At 32.5% G+C, this 19,172-nt stretch overlaps 1 protein-coding gene across 1 annotated transcript; it reads left to right on the forward strand.

Annotated features, from left to right (window-relative positions):
- Positions 1 to 547: 547 nt before the first annotated feature.
- On the forward strand, positions 548 to 12,480 carry LOC129219655 (chymotrypsin-like elastase family member 2A). The gene is made up of 7 exons (XM_054853930.1): positions 548 to 569; positions 2,709 to 2,742; positions 3,883 to 3,962; positions 6,119 to 6,207; positions 7,646 to 7,911; positions 10,489 to 10,616; positions 12,171 to 12,480. Exons 3-7 carry the CDS (start codon positions 3,948 to 3,950, stop codon positions 12,369 to 12,371), a joined length of 699 nt encoding a protein of 232 aa, XP_054709905.1. The 5' UTR covers positions 548 to 569; positions 2,709 to 2,742; positions 3,883 to 3,947; the 3' UTR covers positions 12,372 to 12,480.
- Positions 12,481 to 19,172: the final 6,692 nt, after the last annotated feature.

A 19,172-nucleotide genomic window follows, 5' to 3' on the forward strand; every position in this document is an offset into this window, starting at 1 on the left:
TACATTTTGCTTCTTTTTATAGTCGCCTCAGAGCAACAATAAGATGTCTAAGACCCATAAAAATTTCCGCATAAGAGATGTGTCCGTTAGGAGGGGTTTTACTGTATTATATATATAATTTTTTTAAAAAGTCTTTTATCAATTGCACTTGAGTCAGTTTATTAGAAGCTAAACTAATTTGAAAAGTTGAAGCATCGTTCTAATTTTTTAGTCTTTTATAGGTATTTTCATTGTGATTTTAAAGTAATTTATCCTACAAAACGAGCTGATATCGTTAATCTTAAATACTAATTATTCTCATGTGTACGTAGAAAAGTTCTACAGCAACAGACCGTTTCCAAGACTGGTAATAAATTTCTACATTCTAATTGATACATCTCATTACGTTTAAAAAAGCGAAATAGACGAAAGTTTATGTTCCCACCTGTACTAGTTTCACAGCTGTATTTAATTGACCTTAGTTTGTATAAAACTAATCCAAAGAATACATTTACAAAAAAGCCATTTTCAAAATGATGTTACTTGTTCCGTTCGTTCTTCTTTTGACGTTATCACAGTATGGAACACAGGTAAAAAGCTCTCTCTAATATCTCTTTCTTCTTCTTTTCTTCATTTCGCCCTTTTTGAAGAGAGCTCTTAACTCCGTTGACTGTATAAATTGTTTTCCTCGGTAACGTAAACTAGGGCTACTTGGACCCGAAAATTCATATTTTTTGCGAGTTTTATACTTTAGTTGTTGATTAAACAGTTAATATGCACTGATATCCTTGTTTTTACCTATTTTCAGATGTTCTGTTACCATATATATATATATATATATATATATATATATATATATATATATATATATATATATATATATATATATATATATATATATATATATATATATATATATATATATATATATATATATATATATATATATATATATATATATATATATATATTCTATTTAAAATATTGAGTTCAATTAGCCCATCATTAGGGCTACTTGGTCCAAATAGGAATATAATCAAACTACAGCTTAAACCAATTGAAATGCTCATTGTTTAAACATTCGAAAGAATAAAAACTCCTCTCTTTTATAGCTTTGGTGGATTTATTTTCTCTGATATTATTTATGTGCTTCACTTGCCATATCGACTAACTCCATAAAACAAAAAGTAGAGAAAAGTTATGAGGAAGATGGTGTTATTCGTAGGAGTAAATAGGCCCTCGTGTTACATTTCCTGCCATCACAGGGTCAAAAATGTACTGAAGCAAAACTTTAATACATAAATTCACATGCTAAGCATTTATAAAGCACTATTAAAGCAGAAATGGAGTTAATCGATTTGGCAATTGAGGCATCTATTTAACGTCTGCTCTTCCTCGCTACTAATTACTACAGGGTGACCAGGCTTGTTTTGTAAGAAATCGTATAATTTCCTTTTTAGAGCAGATTTACTTAAATCAAATTGGTTCTGATGCCACTCTCTGAGACATGTCTTCGGAGTTAATTGAATCTAGACACAATTGTAATTTTCCCTCCGATTAATCCGCATATTTCTCACTTCCAGGGGTTCTCTTTCACTTTCGGTCACTTCTTTCCCCAGATCTGCAGATAAACGTGTATAAATAGAAACTAACCTCTTTATTTAAAAGATTACAAACCTTACTTAACATAATTTAGTAATGAAATATGGTCGGTGACTACTTGAACTCGGGTTCAAGTAGCCCCATTTTAAGGCAACCAGTTCACGTTTACTAACCTATTTTAGTTACCGTGTGAACTTTATAGCTATATACATAAAACACTGTTATTTTATTAAGAAATAGAATGCAAACATAAAACCAACTTTACCTTGATGATATCAGATGTTTCCTTGAACTTACATGTGGAAGTTTGCAGACACTAAAAACAACTGTTTAGACAACTTGCACTCATAGTTTCAATCAGAAAAAGGCAGGAATAGCAGATACTTTGTTCCATGCACGAGCCTCCGCCTTGTACTCTGCTACCTGTCAGGGAGAAGGTCAACTAAGTGTATACATTGAGTTTTATAGGACTAGGATGGATTTTAAACTTTTTTCTCCGTGGTTCAAGTAGCCCCTGGAGGCTCAAGTAGCCCCGGTTTACGGTATATATATTTCATCCAAAAAAAAAAAAAACGAAGATGCTTTGCTTCATTTTCGTTATCCAGATCTTTTCGCATTTTGTGAAAAATGCGATCGTAGCAGAAATCCTACGCAACAGGTCTAATTAACAAATCATAATTCTCGGGCTGAACTTAATCAACAGAAGCTCGTATTTTTGCTTTCGGCTCGTACACTGGCCTTATAATAGCTTAATATCCATTAACGAGCGTCGTTAATTGGATGGTGTTTTTAAAAACTGTTTGAATGTAAGATAAAGGGTTTTCAAAATTTTAAGTTTTGCTTCAAAAATTCAAAAGCAAAAAACTGGTTTAAGTTTGGAAAATTAATCTATTGGCTAATACCAGTATTTCGAGCTGGCTAATATCTACATTAATTGTAATAACAGTTCATTTTAACTCATCCCTTGCAAACTATAACTGCAAATTCTACTCGTAAAAATGGTTTAAAATTTATCATAACTGAATCGTTTTATGCTAGCTAAAATGGTACTGCATGCTGTGTAAATAGATTGAGAAATGTTTTAGTAATTTCAAGCAAAATTATTGCATATCTCTTTTTCTCAACAGGCGAAACCAACAACATCTATACCACCAATAACAGGTAATTATTCTAAATTTTCTACCTAATAAAAGAAAGCATGGAATGCATGTTAAGGTTACAATTATTCTCATATAAGTATGTTTTTAATTAGTAAATTTATTGTGTTAAATTTACACAGAACGAGAAACTGATTGAGTTAAAAGCTTGAACACGAATAATAGTTTTTCGTAATTTCTAAACTGCTAGTAGCTAAAACTAAAAATCGGTTTTGGATTTTTTTTTTTTCAGTTTTAGTTTAAAATTGTAGAATTGCGATTATAAATTATTGAGAAAGTCAAATTTAGTTAATATTTAAAGTACATGATCGAATTTGTTGTCGTTCCGAAACTTTGGATACAATGTTTATCCTCATGATTTTTCTGTTTTCGATTTGATTTGATCGTCGGTTTGAGACCATGGATGTTGTATAACTAGATACACAACTCCATAGCGGCAACTACTTACCGACATTAAACGTGCGAATCTTGAAGTAAACGGGCAAAAACGTAAAATACGAGGATGAGTGACGAAGATGCTGTTTGCATCCTCGTAGGCTACGGCAAAAAAAGTTTGCGCACATGCGCTAAGCCACGCCCATGCGCTCTTCAGACGCTTGCCCGTTTACTTGATGGTCTCAGATTGCCCTGGAACCGGTTTCACGTTGTGTAATACTAAAGCCCTGAATAGGTAGTTTTACATAGCGGCACGTCCACCACTTAGGAGGCTAAATGCTGCTTTCTTCCTATGTCTACTGAAATGAAGTAACGTGTTTTGCTTCTTAATTAGGATGCTTCTTGTGGATGTGTATCTTGATTATGGATTAATATGGAGTTAATAAGAAATTACAATCAAGAAGCAAAACACGTTGTTCACCATAACAGATAAGGGAGAAAGCATCGTTTAGACCCAAGATGGCGGATGTGTGGCTACTTATTCTACAATTCAGGGATTTAGTCAATACTACATCTTTGGTTTGCACGTCACTCACTTTTTTATTACTTGCGCCATATCGCATAATTTTAAATAATTTTGCCTTTTTAGCTGCGAAAAATGAGGTAGAAAACGTTTGCGTTTCTGAAAATTTATAAAACTGCTGCAATTGTAGCTTGGTAAAACGCGATATTAAGTATCATAACATAATTTTAACAATGTCTTTTACAGATGCAGATACTCACAAAAACCATTCTTTCGCACGAATTGTGAAGGGCCAAGATGCTTCAGATGGAATGTTTCCTTACATGGTGAAGTACTCGTCTTCTCTTGATTTTTTTTAGTATCTATTTAAAATCCTCACGAATTTCAGTGGACTCTCGCTACAACGCGATTAAACTTACGCGAAATGGATATAACGCGAGTCTTTCACAATTTACGCATCTCGGAGTCTGTACGTATTCCTCGCAAAAAAACGCGAAATTCTTTTGAAGCAATGCGCGGGGCTTTAGTATTGGCTTCTGAATATTGGCTACGTGAATGTACTTTTACCCATTTAACATACTGAAGGCGAAAGAATCGCTAGTCTGGCTCCTGAGGTAGGTTAACTGGGTCACCGCCTGCCTAGGGCGACAGATTTTAGGGGCGGCACATTTGATGAAGGCAAAACGTAAGAAGGCAAAAAAATAGAAGAAAAAAACGAAAAACCTAAATTTGTCCCTTAATTCTTTTCTTTGCGGGTTAAATTGCAGCAATACGTGAGAGTATGCTTGATGATTTAAAGAAAATAAAAAAATAATATATATTTTTAAGACGTGGGGCGGCACTTGTCAACATAGCCTGGGGCGGCAAAACAACTAGAGTCGCTCCTGAAGGTACGTCATAACCTTCGTACCACACTGTACGTCATAACCTTCCTTTGTTAGTGAGTACGAATAATCATTCCGTAATTCCATTCATTTTTTCCCTTCTAAGTGTAAAAACTTATTTGCTACTTAAAGCTAAGGAAGAGAAAGTTTCTTACAATCAAGGAAAAAAGGTGAAGATCCTCGATCGATATGAAGAAGAGCAGAGATAATGATCTGATCAGCTGCACAACACCAAAAACACTCATCTTCATTTTTTTAGTTATAATAACTATTACTTTTTCTATTGTACAGTAGTATCATAGTGCTGCATTTCATTCTTATTATTGCCTGATGTAATGTACAGTACTGCACTTTTATGTTTCTCTCTATCATTGATTTTGTGTAACGTAACACTATTTTATGCTGAATAACGCTTTTTTTTGTAACAATAGATTGTAAATTAATACTTGAAGATGTAAAAAAAAGCCCTGTAATATTGGGTGACTTTGTGACAGCAGGGGTTAGATTTTAGATTGTGCCACATAAATTGTAGCGTAACTATAAGAGGTAGGATGCAGTTTTATAACAAATCAGAGGTTTGAAATGTGCTGTACTCAGCTTTTCCTTCCGACTAGCTTAATTCAAGCTCTTTGTTTTGGTATTGGCACATATGATGTGAAACAATCTCACTCCAAGCATAAAGCCACTCCATTCGACGGTTTTTGTAAGGAATGGTTTAAGATAGTTTGACGGGTTGTTTACAATATTTACAAGTACCTAAAATAATATTGCATGTTTATTAAAAAGTCGTATGCATACCCTTTACCATACGCGTAATTTCGACTTACCCGTGGGATCTTGGAGCGCATCCCTCACGTAAGTCGAGATTCCACTGTGCATCAAAATCAAAATGGCATGATAATTTAAAGGTGATCTTTTTTGGGTTTGTTTCCTTCAGTCAAAAGTACTACTTGTAATCACTGAAATTGATAGAATAAGCAAAAAAAAAAAAAAAAAAAAATAATAACAATAACATACAACCAGAATTTTTTTTATTTCTCCAGCAGTTATTTTTTATTTAATTTTTTTAAATGTCCGATTTTGGAAAAAAAAAAACGTGATCTTTATGGCGCCATAAGTGATCTTTGGCGCGCTACTCCATTGCTGCCTCAGTGTTTAGGCTTTCTATCAACCGCGTTGCCAGGTTATGATAATTTGCACTATGCGCTAATGGCATCAGTGAATGGCATTTCATCACTTGTGATGTTATGTGCAGAAGCGTAAAAAATGAATTTCAGTCTGCGCACCGATTAAAATTATTGTTAAAAAATTAAAAACTTTTTCAAATTATTTAAAAATGGTAAAGTCCAATATTTTTAAGCATGCTCTTTCAGAAAAAAATACTTTTAAAATTTCGGAAACAACCCCATTATATCTCATTCTTAATGTTTCGTTCACCTCGTATCAGTAATTATTTTGTATGCATACCTTTCCGTTACCGTTCATTAAATGAAACCAAGACTTTTAAGTTATTTCGCACGATGATTACTATTTGATGCTGATTTAAAATATTTGATTGAAAATATTAACGCAGCTAAATTAGTTTACTTGTTTTACAGGTTGCTTTGCATTTCAAAAATAAATTTGTTTGTGGTGGTACCCTCCTTTCAAATAACACGGTTTTGACATCTGCGCACTGTGTTGTATTGTGAGTATTTTTGTGCTTTTCCGAACAAAACTCGAATCTTCTTGATCTGTTTGAGCATTTCTAATATTCGCTCACAACGTGATTGTTAAAAATACAAATTTCTGAAAACTTAAACTAAATGTATTTTTAATTTAAAACAAGTGTATATTATTAGCTTGAGAGTCAACTCAGAATATGTTATAGCGTGAGCTATATTAGCAGACTATACTTTTAATCTTTGTTTCGCTTACTAAAAACTAAAAGCTCTCATAAGCAAACAACATTATTTTGACCAAAGTGCCGAAAGTCTTTCAGTTTTACTCAAATTTAATATAATTAATCCTTATTTAATGGTCAATATCCTCCTTATAACAGCACTTAATCTACACATTTGCAGTGAGTTTCACTGATTTAAATATTACGCAATTAGCATCTACTGAGTCCAGAATCTTATACCATTCCTTTCAAAATTTTCAGCTAAAACAATAAACGAATATTTCAGATTTTAAAAATAAAAGTTTAATAATGAAGTAAATCCATTGTTTATCAACATAAAAATAAATTTAAAATGTTTTTTAACAAGTGTATATTTCTAAAAAAAAAACAGAAAAGTATAATAAAACTTTTTATGTTTCTTCAACAGTCCTTTTCAAAGTCGCTGCGTTTTTGTTTTGAAAGGGTTATAAGAAACTTATATTTTATAATTTTTTTATATCTAAAAACTATAATTATTTTGACTTATATATTATAAAGCTAAAACCTATTTAAACTTTATACAGCTTATAGCAATCTCGTATGTGCCAAAATTGGGATTTTATAGGTTTCTATAGAATAGGCTAACGTCTAGTTAAGACCATTATATCTGAATGAAGGGGAAAAGTAAAAATTTGATGGACGTGTATCGTTCATTTCAGTGTGACTCCGCTTCAATTTAGAGGTTAACATACATCTGCGAGTGGCGGCATCCCTGAAAACTATTAGATGCGTTCATTTCGGCCTGTAAACCGGATGTTAGCTTTTCCATCTCATCTTTGGTTGGTCAGACAGAGCATTATTTTTACTGAAAGAACCTAATACAGTCTAATCTCGATAACTTGAAGCTTAAAACTCGAATACAGTGAAACCTGTGTAAGTTGACCACTTGCGGTGCACTAATTGTTGCGGTTAACTTAAACAGGTGGTCAACTTATAGAGAATGAAATATTCGATATAGATCTGTTTCTGTGCCTGAAAATAGCGGTCAACTTACAAGGGTGGTCAACTTTACAGGTTTTACTGTATTCGTTTATCTCGAAGTTTTCATCGGGTCCAAACTCTTGAAACTGTTGTGGAAACTTCCCATAACTCGAACTACCAATAACTGGGTCGTTTTAGCCGGTTTCTTGGGAGTACTAGTTATCGAGAGTTGACTGTATTGATAAATTCAATTCATAATTTCAAATGACGTTTTGTTTCTTAGTAACGGCATCCCTGAATCACCAGAAGATTTCTTCGGTGCAGTTGGAAGTGTGAACCGGAGTTCATCGAACCACATCAGGTTTAAAAAAATCATCGTTCATCCGGACTATGACAATCTCGACCACGATGTGGCGCTCCTTAAGATTAATGGAGAAATCCCTGAACAAGAAAAGATTCAACCCATATGCTTAGCCGGGGAGGAATTTCCAAATATAATTAGGAAGAAAGTCACTTCCATGGGATGGGGAGCATCTGGAGGAAATCGAAGTAAGTGCGAATAAGAACTGTTAATACAATTACAAATTCAATACAAATACACACTCAATACAAATACAAATGTGACGACAGCAACAGGCTCTTAGCCCAGCTAGGCTGGTCCTACTCAAGTTATTAGTCCACAATGAAGATTAATGGCCTTCTTAAAGCTATCCACCCCCTTGCTCATTACCACCTCTTCCGGTACGCTGTTCCAAGTACCCAAAACCCTACTTAAGTAGTAGTTTTTCCTTATTTCCAGGTTAGCCTGAGATATGAATAGCTTAAAACAATGACCCCTCGTCCTGCTTTCGGTGCAAAACTTTACTCCATTAACATCATTCATTTTGATAAATTTAAACAACTGAATCATGTTCCCTCTGATCCTCCTTTGCTCCAGGCTATACACATTAAGCCTATTAAGTCTGGTATCATAATCTAAATCTGAAAGTCCCCTTACTAGTCTAGTTACCCTTCTTTGAACCCGCTCTAATACACAAGTATCTTTCTTCAGATAAGGCGACCAAAACTGCACAGCATACTCCAAATGGGGTCTTACTAAACTCCTATATAAAGACAGAAGAACCTTCTTGGATTTATTTGAAATAGATCTATTGATAAACCCAAGCATTCTGTTGACTTTGTTACTTGCTATGCTGCACTGTTGACTAAATTTAACTTAGGGAGTGTTTTGCAGCGAAGAATCGCTGATGGTGACGCCAATCTGTAGTTAAGGCAAAGCGTACTTGGCAGCATTGTGAAGGCTAAGCTGATCCTAATCACACTAATATGCACGCTGTCAGGTTAGATTTGCCCAACTATAGCTTCAAAGAAATCTAAGGTATCTTACGCGGGGAAGATATTTGCAGTTTAGCATCTATAGTGGGACAAAGCTAACTTGGCAGGATTGTGAAGGCTACGCAGATTATATTCACGATTTAATATGTAAACTGTCATGTTCGGTTTTTATTACCACAACTAATGTTTTAAAGAAATCCAAGGTATTCTGTGCGATGAAGAGCAGATCACCATTTATAACTGGGGCAAAGCTAGTTTGGCAGCATTGTGAAGGCTAAGCAAATCCGAATCACACTTATTTTATTCGCTGTCAGGTTAGTTTAGCCCAAGTATAGTTTTATTGAAATACAAGGTATTTTTGCGGGGAAGATAATTGCAGATCACCATGTATAGTTGGGACAAAGCTAACTTGAAAGCTATGAAGACTACACAGATCCTAATCACTCTATTTTGCACGCTGCCATGTTAGGCTTGCCTCAACTATAATTTTAAAGAAATCCTGGCATTCTGTGTGGAAAAGGTACACGCAGATCACCATCTATAGTTGTTGCGAAGCTAACTTGGCAGCGTTGTGAAGATGTGATATCTGCAAAGAGCCTGATCTCCCCATTATGTTCGCTAGCAAGTGAGCCTTGCCCCAAGTATAGTTGAAAACTTGCCATCATTTATACTCAACTAGGAAATGCAGTATTATTAGAAGCTTAGGAACGATTTTGGAACCCAGTTCAGGATTATTGATTATTTACATGAGAATTAATAAATCCAAAATTTTCTCACGGAAAGTTGTTTTTGTGTGAGAAGTAGACGCGAATGAAACTTTATTTTGAATGCTATATCTCTTCCTCGTAGGAATAATGCAACTAGTCAGCTATTTGAGAATGTGCAACTGCGTATTACCAGTTTATTCTTCTTCTTTTTAGTATTATCAGTTTGTTATTCCTCCTTTTAGTAGAGAGACATTTTCTTACAAGAAAGCACTTATTTAGCATACTTCGAGAAAATTTAGAAAAAAAAGGACTTGATTTTCATATTTAGATTTCTTTGTAATTCAATTAAATAATTGCGACTTAGAAAAATCTCAAAGCTGAAGCAAAATTGCGAGGATAAAAAGTTTCACCTAATTTTGTAGCTCCCAAAGTGGGTGCCGTCGCACCCTGCGGTGCCGAAAGGAGAGGCGAGGAGTGCCGCGAAGTGTCCATGGTTTCAATACATCCATATGTAATAAAGACAGACTAGGATCCCGAGAGAAAATTCCAACTCTACAAAGGATGTAGCAAATCGGAAAACTTTGGGAATCCCTGTTGTAGAGTTTAGGAAATTGTGTTGCCTTTACACTAAAGAATAAAACTTGAGAAGTACCTGAGCAATAGCACTTTCGTTAAAATGACCGAATCAAAATTTGTGAATGTCACTACTATTATTGTTTACAAAACTAGAGTTCGATGAGCTCATGATTTTTTCATTTCAATTCTTATTTTTTCTTTATTTTTATTTTTTTTTTGAAATAACATATCGTTTTCCTTGATATCATTACTTACTTCAATGCTAGTAAAAATAAACTCACAGTAAATTATCAGTTTTGATTTAAAAACGAAAATCAACTAAAATAACAAACCATATTGCTAGCAGCAGTAAAATAAAAATTTCCCTAAAAGTGTGGGTGAAACGTAAATTTTTTTTTAAATTTATTTATATACTGAGCAAAGACAGCAGATTATATTTACATTTGCTGTTTCCCCAGTAAACTTTCTTAGTAATTAGAAGAAATGTTTTTCTGTTTTTTTTTTCTAGCTTCCATGGAAATTCTTCAGTATACAGAGCAAAGAGTGGTTCCAAAAACACAATGTGCTCTTTCGTCATGGACAATCAATTCACATACCCTGTGTGCACATGGGCATGGAACTGGAGGAATTTGTAAGGTAAGAACTATAACAAATAGGTTCAAATCTTACTCGATAATTCACTATCATCAAAAAATGTCCACCGCAATTAGAAAGCCATTAGGGAACGCTAGGCTTAGCTTAGAACTTTAAGCTTAGTAAGAAAAGGGATTTCCTAGTAGAAGAGTAAAGGATTGCAAATCCGGAAAAAACCGCTATTTCGGTCGGAATGAAAACCGGAACTAATCCGGAAAAAAAAATTGTTTTTTTTTTTACGGTTCGATATATCTGCAGGCATTTTGTTACTGTAACCAACTTCTCAATACTTTCTAATTTAACTTCAACTATATGATCATCAACAGTACATTCATGTACATTGTTAGTTGTAAAGGGATGCCTATTGTCTACACTCATATGAAATATCCTCCAAATCGGAGATAGTCGGGTAGGGGGTCACAAGTTAAGGGTACCTCAAAAATGATGAAACGATCAAAAAAAAATTTATTGCTTATTTCAAAATTAAAAACTATTCTGAACACAGGAGGAAAGTTTCATTGCTTTTGTTCAAATATTTAAAAAGTTATGAGTGGTTTTAGGCCATGTTCTTATGCAAAAGAAAAACTTTAAATTGCTTTTTCTCGATGATGTTTTTTTTTTTTTGTGTTTTCATGTTATTAGAATCCCTAAGGATATTTTTCTATTAAAGATACAGCTTTAAAGTAATACTTTTTGCAATTGGGATAACATATTTGACAAAACTGTGCATTGGATAAGCATTTTATAAATTACTCAAATGTTTAGAGAATGTTAAAAAACCTTTAAAAACCAATTTTTTTGTAAAAAAAAAAACTTTGATTTTTTACATAATTAATCACAGAAAATTTTCTAATAAACTCATAAGCAAATGAATGCAACAGATTTTTAGAGATGATTATAATGATCGTTTAGCAAAAAACATTTTTTTTAATTAGTGCAAAAATAAAAAAAGTCTTAGGGATTTTAAAAAATTGAAAATTTTCTCAATTCTTTAAAATTTTAAAAAAAGTGGGCAATATTTTTAAATTTTGGAAATAAATTATTGATTTCGAAATAAGTATACATGTTATGATTTCAAAGAAATATAAAATTTACTTAAATTAAAAAAAAAAAAAATTAAAGGTACTGTGACCCCTTAAATTTTTTTTTGCCTAACTAGGGTTTATCATTTTTTTAAATTCTTTATGTTTATCAATTGTTCATTAAAAGTTTAAATTGTTGAATATTAATAAATCACAGTTAATAGTAATAAATTATAACTGTCCGTTAACTGTAGGTAATAATATATTTTTGAAAAATACAAATGTGTAGAATACAAATTAATTTTAGCAAGTTAATTAATTTAGCAAGTTAATTAGCAATGTTAATGCAAGTTAATGGTAGTTTGGCATCTACCGTTAATAAATTAACGGTAGATGCCAAATATACACCTGTTGTGCCATTACAGTTTATTAATACAGTTCTTCAGAAGTCAGTTTATGAACACTCAAAATGAAATTTTCGTCAAAAGATTTGTCTGAATAGTGTTCTTAATATTTCATTGTTGTGTTTTAATAGGGAGATTCTGGAGGACCTTTGGTTTACAATGCTACAGGGGAACCTGTGCAAGTTGGTCTTGCCTCCTATGTAAACAGTCTTATGCCTTGTGGATCATTTTTCGGCCCAGCCGTGTTTTCAAGAATAAGCAAATATACCGATTTCATACGTTCAGCTTCGGAAGATCAAGCCATATGTTACCGATCAGATCGTGCGGTTTGAAACCTGGTGCTGTAATTTCATTAAAAATCAAGGTTGTCAAAATAACGATGTCTTACGATGTCTTACGAGTATGATTGCAATATTTAAAGTGTTATTTAATTAAATTATGAATGGCATTCTTGATTTTTTACTGCACACACACACATTGCTGCTCTGGCCCAATATTAAAACTACAGACAAAATACCAACAGCTCGGTTATGATACATGTCATTATCAGTAACATTATGATTGTATGTTATAATGTTAAAACCTGGATGTTGTATTTTTTGTAGTTCTGTCTTTGACCTAACTTAGCGACTGCTTACTACATATCTCAACATTAAGACATCTAAAAAAAGTGATTTTAAAATGTCTATAAAAACGTTTAGAGTGGTTTATGCTTTATCTAGTTCCATTTTCAGATAGGTTATACTTAATTTGTTCACACTTTAACTTTGTTCTCCTTGTCGCATTTCCGGATTTATAGCGCAAAGAATGAATGTTCAAGTGCGCTTTTCTCAAAAAAGCAATATTTAAAATATCTTAATATTGAACTGGTTCATTATACATATATAATACGTACAGTAGAGGTTCAAAAACTCGACCTAGTGTGGACTAAAATGTGGCCGAGTTTTCTGGATTCATTTGAATTATCAAATGTTTTGTTTTCAAAACTCGACTATATTGTGAATATTGTGAAATTAAAAAAAAATCAATGAAAAATCGTCGGAACACAGGAAGTTTGAATTCAATAGATTGAAAACAATAAAAAATTCTTAATTGTTTTAAAATCAGGCAGTAAAATCAGTTAACCGAAAATTGCCCCAAACAAAAAACCTATCAAAACAAAACTTAGTCACAGCAAAAGAAAAAAAAAAGAAAAAAAATTAAATAATCAATCAAAAACAATAACAATCGAAATCAATTTAAGAAAAATCAGACCAATTTTAAGAAAATGCAACTAAGAACACGGTAGATGCGAAATAAATTTTGGTAGGTGAAAACTAGTTCCTTAAGAAAGTTATTTTTGGTTGCTCAAATTTGTTGACAGGTTTAGGGGTTAAAATATACGAAGGGTTTAAAACTTAAATTTTTTGGTAAAAATGATGATGAAATGTCGGAATGGCTCCTTGTAAACAACAGTTTTGATGTTTGTATGGTATTGATGAATGATAGTGGGAAAACGTTCTTGTATCGGATAAATTTTTTTAAATATTTTTTTAATGACTAACAAATTTTAAGCGTAGAATTTTGTTCAACGCGTTTTGTTTCGATTTTTTTGCGTGTTATTTGCTTTATATAAAATATTAGCACGCGTTTTTTTTTTTTTGTTCAAATCATATTTTTGTGCATGTCATTATATGAAAAAATAATTCGTTTTATGTGACGCTTTTTTCATTTTTTAGCATGAAGTTTCTTGAGCATTACCATCATTAATTTAATCAAAGTTTGATTGAATGAAACGGACTGATTTCTAATTTTATCACTGAAACTAGTAATAGCGGAAACGAATTATCCTCCATTTGGGTGAACGGGGGGGAGAACTCTATTGCTCTCTTCTGGAACTCAGAAACATGTAATATTTGTGTAAGCATTTTGTTGTTTTTTGGCTGTAATATGCATTTAGCATATAACTTTCGCCACTCCTCCTGGAAAACTTTAAAATGAAGTGCCGTAAAACCAGACTCCTTTTTTTTCTTTCCTTTCTTTTTCTTTTACCTCCTCTGTGGTCTATAGGGACAACAAATTCAGGCCCACCCCTTGCTCTCCCCATTGGCAAGAGTTTTTGTTCAATGAATCTTATGGGGAAAGAACAGAAAGTAGGTACGAAAATGCCATATATCATTATGTTTCTAAAATCCAGTCTCCCCCTCCTCTCTCTACTAGGCCAAAAGACTTGCTTGGCGCCTTTGGGCATTTTAAGGTAGCAAAGAAAGAGTTGTTGGTTTATTTGTACAACTTTAAGAAATATTCATCCAATTATAACCAAAAAATTCTTATTCCTAATCAAGAAAGTGTAATACGGTTTCACTATTTCCTCTATAGGACCACATATGGTACGATATTGAACGAAGTAATTTTTTCAGCGGGGGCTGGTCTGAGAAAGAAATAGAACGTTTCGAACGAGAAAAATCAAAGTTTCTTAGCGATTAGTAATCTAGAAAAACGCCCTTTCTTGCAGTTTTATGTTTGTTTCTTTGGGAGACCCTGTTGGCAAGGGGGGAAAAATGTGGCGAAGGTCGGGGATGAGTGGCATCCGTCGCCTCTCACTTTATGGCCATCTTTGGGCCAAAAGACGAGGTCCCGTGACGTCTGCACACCCACTCTCTCTGAAAGGTCGTGATTGAAATGTGTTATTGCTCCGCTTTTCTTTCTGAGGGTGGAAAAAAAAAATGTAAACACTGAACTATGGTCCGCGGCAACCATTGCTGTCCACCTCACGAATGAATTGTTTTGTTATTGGGTATTGGGAACAATGAAACTTTCGCCTTTTCATTGTTCAAAAATGTCTCAGTTGTTGTAATCAAAATCCTTATTAATTTTGTTATTATTATTATATAAATTGTTATTATTATTCTTATCGTTATTACTATTGTTGTTATTATTATTATTTTAATTATTATTATTGTTATTATTATTATATTTGTTATTATTATAGAATTATTATTATTATCATTATATTTGCTATTATTATTATTATATTTGCTATTATTATTATTACTATTATTATATTTACTATTATTATAGTATTTATTATTATTATTATTATCGTTAGGGTACGACCCGACATTTAATATTTTTCCGGGGAGGGGGGGGGTCGAAGGTTATGCGCTCAATTTATATTAAGTCGGAAACTAACAAAAACCACTCCCACATATATAAAAATGCATTAATTTCTCAAAGCCAGGGGGCAAATACTTTGTCCTGACCCTCCTAAATGTAGAGCTTGGTTAAGAACTTAAGTAGGAAAACAAGAGCGTTATGTTCATCTAGATTAAAATTAAATAAACTTAAAATATATAAAAATGTTTTTTAATTTTAAAGGGAAGTTTTTAAATTCTATAAGCTTAGTCCGCACTAAAAAGTCTGAAATAAAATAAGTAGAGGAAGATGCTGTACCCACGGACGGTTGTACCTATGGACGTTGCTCAGGAAATTCCGGGTATCGTCGAGAGAGATCCTAATTGGGGTTCAACGTGTGTGTCACAGCTCTCTCCAGTACCCCAGGAAGTTTCAACGCCATCAAACGAACATTTAAGATTCTATCACATTTTTTTGGTTTTAGTAGGGTCTAAGTAAAAAAAAAAGAGAAATTTCTTTTTTTTTTCGTCCGTCGTGGATTGTATTATTCATTTTTGTTGTAGGTATCATGATTTCCTATATTTTGAAGGTTTTGTTTCTAGTTTTTAATGTTGTAAAACTGTTGTCTTGTCGATGTGACTGCCTTGCGAAACCAAAATGGCATACCTTTGTACCCAAGGACACACAACCATGTGTACCCATGGACAGCAATTTTTAGTCTCCGTGGGTCACACATGAGTCTTCTTACAATGTGAAGTACCTCAAAATAATGCCTTGTCATCAACATCCAAAATTTGCTTTCAACAATGATGATGAATTAGAAGTAGGGCTTGAAGTTATAGTGTTGAAGTAACCCCCACCTGTTGTAACATCTAACAGGCCGTCAATCCTACCTGTTTTCATTTGAAGTCAACTTTTCTAGATTTTTGTTTGTTTAATCTAAACTGAGTTTTTTTTTGTAGTGGGTTAATTTCGGTTAAAGGTTTCAATTTGCATATAAATTGAAGTTATTATGTAGATACATAAAGAGTCATACTATCATGAAACTAGTTATTTTTTTTGTTCAAAAACATATTAATTATTCATAGCATCATTAACCCTCTTAAGACTAATAACTTTTTTAAAGAGTTCACTGATGTTAAAGATTAAGAAAATTAAAAAAAAAAGGGGAAAAAACCTTCGGTTCATTCAACAGAAATTTTAAACTTTGAAAATTTCAAAGTTTAAAATTTCTGTTGGAGATTTTATTTAATGTTATTTTCAATGGATGTTTGAAGTATTTCAATATAAAATGGCTTTTGAAAATGTATTCAGTATTTTCACCTGACAAAAATTGCCAAATTAGATGATAAGTTGTAAATTCTGGCAGAATTTTTTTCCGATCGATTATCCATTCCCAGAGATCAGCAAAAATTGAAAAGTAAATTTTGTCCTTGGGTACAGCAGCTTCCCCTACATGATTTCTTGATTGCAACACTCAAGAACAGAACTTGATTTTTATATCTTCATGTTTATGTTTATTCTAAAGCAGCCAATAAAGTTAAACTAAACATTTTAGAGAAGAAATATCTACTGTAAAAGATATTCGTACATAGCTGTATGCCACCTATTTCTTCTTTCAAATTCTTAATAATTATTTCCTTTTTGCATTGCTCGAATTGGTTCAGTCCTATTCGAAATGGAATGAACAAACATAAGCTAAATTCAACTTGAAATGTAAACTTATCAATGTTTTTGATAGACTAGAAGACTTCCTTATAGGAATCTGATCATGATGATAAAGAGGTAGTAGATGGGAGAACCATTAAGTGGTGATAACAAAACGACGGGACATTGACGTGGGTCCAGCAGGTTTCTAGAAGATAAATATACCAATAAAAATTAATACCATTTTATCATGCTCTTAAAATCCTCCGCCAAAACGTTTCCGAAAAAATTGTATCATATTTCATTAGTGCTTCTCACAACCGCATTTGAACTAAAAGTTTCTTGAATAGTGCAAAAAGAAAATTGAACACAACACGCATACGTGAGTGAACTAGTCTAAAGTAGATTCACAGAGTGTAATGTATAATACGAGTAAAATGCTTCAAACAAATGTGCCACATTGCCGTTTCGTCCGTTTTTTTTTTACTGTAAATATTTTGGACGGTGTAATTGTGCATCATATTTGAAACTTTATTGATTTTAAATATTATATTTTTATTTAAATGAATATCAATGGTTACTGGTGAATTCTAGCGGCAACGGAAGGACAGTTTGAACAAAAAATTGATGTATTTCTGTCTGTGAGCATATCAAAATATATATTTGTTCAAAAAATGATGCATGGACTTTTATCCACATTATAGTAAGTTGCTAAAAAAGCCAAAGTCCGGAATGCTTTGCCAGTAACTTTTTTTTAAAAATGAAATTTAAAAAGCGGTAATGGAAGGACATTTTTGCGACATGATTTTCACGCAATCATGTTCTCCCCAAAAGTTCAGCCAAACTATAAATGGGAAAATCTTATAAAAATTACATACATGAGTGTTCAATCATTACAATTTCACCTCTAGTTTTAAAAAATAATTATTCTAAGCATATAAGTTATGTATTTGTTAAGGGTAAAGGAAGGACAGTAACGGAAGGACAATAAGTCGAAAACAATTTAACTTGGTAAATTCAACTTACAGACATTTATTCAGCTAATACAGCAGCCTGAAACAATGACATCTAATACCTGAGCCATCTGTTACATTTCTGAATTCTTGAAATATTCAGTAATTCTATCAGAATCCGTATGAAGTACCTGTTCAACATTGCTCTTTTTTAATTTCTTTCCCTTCCATTCAACTAACAAAACTTATCCAAATGCTATGAATCCTTGGCTTATTCTCACGATTTTCTGTTTTTGATTCAGCTGTAACTTCTTTTTAATATTATTTATATTTATAACTGTCAGTCTGTTGACTTTGAAGTTAAATCTCCCTCGATTTATTGAAATACTCACTTTATTCAACAACATAACTAGTTACAGGGTTCAAATAGTGCACATTTTGTGTGTCAGGATAAGAATGAATTGAATGAATTACTCCATCTTTTTGAAAATTGATCGTTGAATTTACTGATCTTTGAGCAGTAAGTTTAACGGTTAAACCAATGCTCTAAACGTTCTTTCCCGTGACTTGTGGCAACAAATCTGAAAGTAGTTTCAATATTGTATTGTTCCAATATAAATATCATTTTTTTTAAAGTAATTGTTTCTGCTTAAATTGGCTTGTCAAATCACAAACGTGTCATACCAAAATGATTTTTACATGTTCAGGAACTTTTAAGTGCAGTTTTCATGATTTTAATCACATACAATAGAAGAAATAAAATCACAAAACATTAAAAAAATAAATAAATAAAAAGTTTTTTTTTAAATGAAAATACACATATTTTTTGCGCGAATATTACTTATATATGCTTTAAATGTGACTACTAACTTTAAACAATAGTTTGTTTTCGACTAGCATTCTAAAATTTTACCCTATGTCAGTTTATAGATAAATTTCTTTCCGTTACCGTATGTTTTTGTCCTTCCGTTACATTAAAAAACATATAAATTATATAGCTATTAAAATTATAACTATGCCTCATTGACAAGGGAAATAATTCTGCTTTGCATAAAAAACATTAGTTTCTATACCCATTAGGTTCATGGTGAACTAACTGAGATGTAATATTTTGGTAATGGAAAGACATCAAATTGTCACCTTAGAAATAGACCCATTTCATGGTTGAAACATAAAGAAATTTTAAATTACTTAACAGAAAGTTTAACCAGACATTCAAAAGATAAAAGTTAACCTAAATATTACATTCTGATAACAAGTGTATTGAAATTACAATATGTAACAAAAAAGAGATTTTTTGCTCAGTAAAAACACAAAGAGAAAACTTGATTTTCCCCTTGATTTTCTGAAAGTCAGCAAACTATGGGGGGAAAACAGGCTAAGATTCAAGAAATTCATTTATTTCTGAAGAGAATGGTA

The sequence above is a fragment of the Uloborus diversus genome, chromosome 4 (assembly GCF_026930045.1).
Source record: "Uloborus diversus isolate 005 chromosome 4, Udiv.v.3.1, whole genome shotgun sequence".
In the NCBI taxonomy this organism is placed as follows: Eukaryota; Metazoa; Arthropoda; class Arachnida; order Araneae; family Uloboridae; genus Uloborus; species Uloborus diversus.